The 7411-nt window shown below is 39.9% G+C and overlaps 1 protein-coding gene across 2 annotated transcripts in view; it reads right to left on the reverse strand.

The window, feature by feature from the left end:
• The window catches only part of FAR2 (fatty acyl CoA reductase 2), a 78025-nt gene that overhangs the window by 20558 nt on the left and 50056 nt on the right, over nucleotides 1-7411 (reverse strand). For both annotated transcript variants that reach the window (XM_009324342.1, XM_009324343.1), the window contains exons 4-5: nucleotides 5167-5344; nucleotides 3754-3798 (exon numbers count right to left, since the gene is read on the reverse strand). In XM_009324342.1, coding sequence (XP_009322617.1) covers nucleotides 3754-3798; nucleotides 5167-5344 — 223 coding nt within the window. The remainder of the gene's footprint in view (nucleotides 1-3753; nucleotides 3799-5166; nucleotides 5345-7411) is intronic.

The raw sequence follows: 7411 nt of genomic DNA on the forward strand, positions 1-7411 counted from the left end.
ATTAAAACCTTAAATTGCAAAATCACTATGATTTTTTTTTTTGTTCCTACTACTGATTTTTCAAGGGGAAAAAAGCAAAAAGAACCAGGAGGCAATCAAGCCCAACTATTAGTTTTCCACTTCTGTGAACACATGCCCAGTAGAGACCACTGTGTGATCAACTATCACGTTCTCATAGGTACAGTGAAGACCTTTTTGAGGTCAGGCTTCAAAACTAGGAAGTTTGATGGATGTGCTGCAAACATGCCTGTATTCAGAGCAGCTTGCGATGGTCATATGCACATGAATGAATTAGATATTTAATATATTGTGTATTTAATAAAGACTTCACATTTAAGTGTTTCAAGTTACTTTTTACATTGGAAATGGTTTGGTACTTCTTTATCAGGTATGACTTGATTTCTATTTGTAGTTGCTGACATTTTTTTCTCTTCAGTGAAATAGAAGCTACTTTAGCTGAAGCCTCTGAAACCATTTGGTGGTCTGAGTCATGTTTCTGGACAGCCTCCCAGTTGAAGCACTTTGGGGACAGTCTCTGTCCAGAACATGAATTAAACCATGGTTCTGCCCTACAGCTTCACTGCCTTGCAGGGAAGGAAGGTCTTTACATGTAATATGGAACAGCAAGACAAAATGCCTTAATTACAGTCCAGCAGAAATGTAATTAATTTCATTTTGTTTCTCAATCAACAAAGCTTCTCCCCACAGCAGCTGGAGCAACTGTAGGTGAAAGAAACATAATTAGACTATCAAGAACAACTTGAACTCCCATATTTCATGAATATTTAAAAGAAATATATCTATTTGTGGAATGAAATAATCAGACTCAAATATTATAGTGGTGACTGAGGGGGAAAAAAAAAAAAAAATCTTTGCAAGGTTTGAGTTCGGATTCTGCACAGATGATCCCAAAGATCGTCTGAGCTAAATCTCAATCTGGGGATTATTCTCCATACAGGATACGCTTGGGTTAGAGGTTGAAAGTGACTATTTTAGTATGGGGGGGGACTTTAAAAAAAAAAAAAAACAAACACAAACATCAAAACACTTCCCTTTTGTTTTTTCCATCCTTAATTAAGGCTAATAAATCTACTTGACTAAAAAAACACACTTTGAAATACAGTTGGCCAAGACAGCTGGTTGTAATCACACAACTTCCAAGTAATCAAACTAACGTGTAACTCACATGTTCAAGGGTTAATTTTCAAACTGCCAAACAGGATTTACCAATTCACCATATCCAAGCACATTAATTCAAAACATGTATTTATTCCCCCCCCCGAAGACCAAAAGTCTCTTGGGCTCCCTAATAATAAATACCTTTCACTTCCAGAAAACTAGTACCAGTCCAACTAAGTTCAGTAGCAACTGGAGATGGTACAAGACAAATACTGTCTGTTAGCACTGGCAATCCCCCCTCGCTTCTCCACATCACAGAGTCTCTGCTTCTGACTGATGCCAGCCAACACTGCTGCCTGTGGGGCCAAAGAGCCATTGGACACGGACAACAGCCTTGTTTCTACACCCTGCACCTATTGTCATTGCTCGTTGTCTTTTTCTTGGTTAAGTCTCAATATAGTTACATATCACATGGTCATATTTCATCACTGAAGAGCTCAGTGCAGATGACACGAATTTCGTTGTCTCTATTTCCTATACTGAAGAACCTCAGAGCTTCAATCCTGAACCAAAAAATACATTCTCTGTTTCAAAACTATTTCAGTACAAGTCAAAGCTTTTATATAAAAAGGGAAGGGAAGTTATTTACTACAGCGACCCTAGAATCTCAAAATCATTACTTTCCAGAGTTAATCTGAAGATAAAGATACAGGCTGGCATCTGTGTGTGAAACCTGGCCTAAGTGACACCACCATTAGGCTTGCTGTTGCGTTCAATAAGGCTAGAAGTTTATGCTCAGAAGAAAGAAAATATTAGTTACTGGTATAAGCATCAAAGGGTAAGCATATAAAATATATGCAAGCTCCAGTGTAAGTTCCGAAAGCGGACACTATTAAAAAAGACTGCTATACGGGCAAAATTTCCAAATACTTAACCATTGGGTGTTTTTTACTTGTTGACAGATTAAAAGAAAAGAAAAAAGGAGGGGAAAAAATACTTTTTAAATGACAAAAGATTTGATGGGCATGTTTTTATATGCCTGAAAGCATATGAATTTGGCCTGTGTTTCACAACATACTGGCACATGATACATGTATGACAGCAACTTGATGTAATTTGTTACTTAGGTAATTCACTGGTGGGGAATAAAGAGCAATGCAATGGGAATCTTTTGCATAACGTCTTTCTTGCAAACTAACTCTGCACAATTTTTTGTGACAGATATTTTAATGCTCAAAAGTAAACGTAAAATCAAAACTCACGGATATCATTACAAAAGTTAGAACCTGTCACATGAAAATGCAGGCCATGGATCTGCAAAATTATTGTGATAAGACATCATGCAAGAACACAGAAAACGGCACAAGATGCTGTGAGTAGAGCAGGGAGAGGCAGTACAAGCTTTATGAGCATTCAGCAATGAGTAAAAGACTGATAGATAATTATTTTAAAGAAACTGTGAGATGAATAGGAGCTAATAACACTTTGTGAACACAAATGATGTGTTTGGGGGCTTTTGAATGTCTCTGAAATGTGCAACTGGGGTTTCAGATAAAAGTATTAGCTGGGATATACCCACTAATTTCACTAGTCCTGTGGATTCCAGAAGTAACCGTAGCAGTTTCTATTTATGCTCTACTTCAGGTACAAATGAGCTTTTTTAACAAGATGATATTTGGATTTTATTCTGCTCTGCTATGATTGTGGACTACTAATCCTTTTATACACTGAATCAGGCTGATTACAACATAGTTTTTACAAAGTAATCAAGTTGGACAAATCATACATGAACAAAAATACCCGTCCATAGCTACACAGCATTATGCATTGACAAACAGACCTAAGGCAGCGATTTTAGCTCAGGAAAAAAATATAAGCCAGGAGAAATGGTATGCAACTTTACTGTTTTCATATGTTAAATTGTAATGATTGTTTTCATATTACAGGGAATAGTTTATCACGTTATTCATTATTTATCTTCGGGGTTTGTTCCTCGCCATTTTGCACAGTAGTTATTTACACCAGTGTTAAGCAAGAATATAGTGAATTATCCGTGTGACTGGCAGAGTCTAAACTGATAGTTACACACATTATTTAGATGTACTCTGCACATGGAGAATTCCTGTACAAAGCAATGGCAAATGAGACCCAGAGTCTTTGTTACTGAAGAGTGGTCACAAACCACAGCAATACAGATAAATTACAGTATAAGTAATGCTGCCTTGTAGCAGTAATCCGGCCTGTAAAATTAAGTTCTGTTATAAGACTCAAGCTTTGACATCTGTGAATTACCCCTAGTTTCAAGGATGCATCTTTTATCCTTTCCTTGAAAATGTGGCCAAATTTGACCAAAACTAAAACCTGCAATTCACATTTACTGAACCAGCAACATCCAGCAACATGAACACTCTTGCAATGTCCTTTTTTGAGCACAGCATAAATAGACAGTCTTCTGGGTCCTACAGGCATACAGATGTATGGCAAGTGTGTGACATCTTTCTACCAGATTCAGAAAATTGCTGTGATCCTTTTTTGCACACAATTTCTAAGTGGGGCTTTAGAGTAACTTCAGAATTGCTATTTTAGTAACTCTAACTCCACTTTAAGAGGAGCTTAAATAGTAACTAGGCATACCGCAATAAGTATTCCACTTGTTCCGTTGAAGTTGTCAATCCAACCCTGCAAAAAAGAAGAAGGATTACTATTTCTTTCAGTGACATGTTGCTTACACAGGCTTTGAAATGATGAAAGGGCTACAGTGCTGTGGTGTAGGCAAAGAAGCAATGAGACAACAGTTAAGATGTGTGCCAGACGATCTGGGACAGCTGCCAGGAAGCTAACCAGTACGAAGTACCTAATAGATTTTAAATAGGGGATGCATTGTATGATACCTCATACTGTCTGCAATTTATCCATCAAGAACAGAAACAAATTTTGTTTTTAGAAACTGCTTCTTTCCTATAATAACTTGGCTACAGGAATAAACTCCGGCTTTAAATGCTACAGTGTCTTGGTGCTGTTACTCTTGCTGAAAACAGTCCGTGTGTTGTATACCCTCTGACATAGAACATGCAGATGTCACTGAGGCTGATTTGATTACTCCAACTAATTTCTAAGGCAAGGAAGAAAAAAATACCACTCCATTTTTGAATCCCATCCTACTTCAGGTCAGGGAAACTGCCACTTGTGGGAGCTGGAGTTAAGAGCAGCGATGAGCTGTCTGACCCAAAATGGGTTATGACACCTAACATGAGTTCACCCTGTCTTTCCAAGATGGGGAGCTTGGCCCAGAGGCTCAGCTGTATCTCAGCCATCTTTGGCACGCTTCGAGCTGCGTGAAAGCCAAGGTGACTTTATGTTACCTTTTGAATTTGGCTGCAATGTTAGGGCGCATTATTCCTACTAGTATATTAGCTTAGTGAATTATTTCAGTCCAAAAGTACAGCTGCATTTAATTACTGCGCAGCTGACATCTGTATCTGCAACAGGCCCGTACAAGTGTGAATCCAGTGAATTCAACAACTACCAACGTAAGACAAAGATACTAGGTAACTGCACATGACATTAGCAAATGCTTTCAAGGACCACATGAGGTCTAGGGTGCTCATCAGGACCTCATTAATAGGCTGACTAGACCATGGAAAGACTTGAACCAGAATGCATCAGGACTGTGACTGACCCTCAGATCTTGTGTTTCCCCATCTGATATAGAAACTCCCCTATATGTCTGTCTGGGCACGACCCTCTACATGCAAGACTGTCGGTTGCAAGTCCAGCATGTTGTACTATTATCATCCCAGCTCTTATTATTGCTTAAATGTGTTCTTTTCACATGCAAGCAATAGTCTTTCCTGAAGATGCTGAAGAAGGCTTGCTGTTCTACTCCAGCACAGGTCCTCCACCTCTTCCGTGCACTTTCCTATGAACTGTGCCACCTGTTTCTCAAGCAGACACTGCTACAAGTAGGAACAGATTCCTGACGGTACTGCAGCTACAGCTACATCAAAAGGCTCTCACAGTAGGGAATTGCTATGTATTCATGCTTACTGGGAAAGGCTCATGCCAGCTAGCTCCCACGATGGATGGCCTGATGATAGCAATGTTCAAGTTTCCTTTCTCTTGCTGAATCAGGTATTCTGACAAGGCTTTGGTGTAGGTGTAAGTGTTGGGCCAGTCCCCAAGCAGCTTGGGTGTGATGTCTTGAATGATAGATTCATCCAGCCACCTACAGGAAACAAGGAGAACGTCATTATCCGCCATGCAGAGAGAGAAAAGACTGAGGAAAAAAAGACCAGTGAGACAGGAATTCTCACCTGAAACAAAGGATAACCAAGTCAAAGCCGTTTAAGACAAAGCAGGGAGCAACTGGTTTGGATTTAGAACAGCTCTCTGGGAGAAAGGTTACTTTTGTCTTCAAAGTGCAAAATAACCCTGGTGAGCTTCATGCTATGATGTCCAGCTCAACTTCAGGTATCTATACAATCTCATTCTAAATGCCTCACTGCAATCTGTAACGTAGATATAGCCATGGTCTACAGATTGATGGAGCTTTCCAACCTAGCACTCATCCTTAACCAACGCAGTCCCTATATACTCCCAAATACTCAGGAGATTCTTGGTAACCTCGGGTTACTGAGTTGAGTAGCATTACAAAGGTCTCAAAAGCTAGAACAATGTACTACAGAAATATTATTCCAGAAGCAAAATTTACAATGTTAGATGCTCTTTCCTACTGGTTTTCCACTGGCTTGTTCACATAGGATATTAAGAAACTGTCAGTGTTAGCTGCTTTAAAACAAAAACCCACCAGGTTGGGTTTTTTTGGTTGTTTTTTTTTTTTTTTTTAAGGTATTTAAGTATCTAATCTATCCGAAGTAGTCATATGTATACCCTTAGAAAAGTGGCCTTTACCACCATGGTGCTGCAGCAAGGGCCTAAGGCTCAAAGGCTCTTCCCTGGCACACCAGCAAGACATCACTGGCCCTGCCAGCATTTGGGTCTAAAGGACAGGAACTGGCTGTACTTCCAGAGCCCTTGCACACCGCTGCCAATCCCCGACAGGCTTTCAGCAGTCTGGTGTTACACCACAGAATCAAAGATTAACTCCTATAATCCAATTTGTAATTAAGTCAATGGACTTATAGTTCAGACTGAATGGGTGTGCTCTTCCCAGGGGCATTGCAAGGATACTGTTTCCTGCAGATCCTCACTTCACCCCTCCTTATCTTGAATTTCAGAAACAGGTAGAGGTCAAGGGGAGAGGAGTAAGGTGGAGACTGTCACACCTGAAGAATTACTTGATCATATTAACTTAAACATGCAACCACCTGATGGCTCAGGTGGCACAGTTTTTCAGATGGCTCTCATCAGATACAGATGGAAATATTACAGGAAAACTGTTGCATGATTCACTGAAACGGCAAAACAGCTTGCAGGGGAGGGTTGAATTCAGTGAATCTCTCAGTTTTGGAATGAGTTAAAAAGAATCTGACAGTTTTTAGTATATAGAAATTGTTTTTTTAAAATAAAAAAGCCTTATGGAGGCACAAATACATTCCTTTGCAACCTTAGTCCCATGCTTCAGAAACAAGGCAGAAAATAGGAAGTTGAACTACGCAGAGGATATAAGCAGCACACAATATTGACTTAATTTACAAAGCTTGTTTAGGGCAGCCATTGAACCCAGCCTCCTCAGGGTCTCAGATAAATTGCCACTGTTTGAATCTGTTGAGTAATTAATTACCAGCCTACCAAAAGGAGACGCCTATTTCTGCAGAGCCTGGAGGAAGACTAGGTTCATTTAGGAACTCAGACTAAGCTGCATACAAGTCTCTTTTCCCTCCTCCTCTCTTTTTTTCTTTTTTTATAATAGCAGCTTACAGATTAGTGTTTCTCACAAAGCAAAGACAGGTGTAGAAGTACAAGGAGAAGCAATTTCCCCTTGCCCTCATCCTTCCAGGCAGGCCTCTCTGCATTACTGTAAGTGGTCATCAAGAGGACCACACTCCTGCCTGTCTCAAGGCTACCATCCTGCCAGGTGATTCGATCTACCAGCATTACCATCACAGGAGCGCTGAGCTGACAGTTCAGCAAGGCGAACTGTTTCTACTCCTCTGTGACTTTGAAATGCTAAATCACAAAGCTACTGCTTTTGCTCACTGCTGCCATTGCCCCGTAGAAACAAGAGATGCAAATTAAACAATTAGTAACCTCCTCTTTCACCACATATATGCACCAAATTACTCTGCCATAGGAAAACATAACATTCTGTGTTAATCACTTTGCATTAATA

Source organism: Pygoscelis adeliae, unplaced genomic scaffold (assembly GCF_000699105.1).
Source record: "Pygoscelis adeliae isolate BGI_AS28 unplaced genomic scaffold, ASM69910v1 Scaffold65, whole genome shotgun sequence".
NCBI classification, from domain to species: Eukaryota; Metazoa; Chordata; class Aves; order Sphenisciformes; family Spheniscidae; genus Pygoscelis; species Pygoscelis adeliae.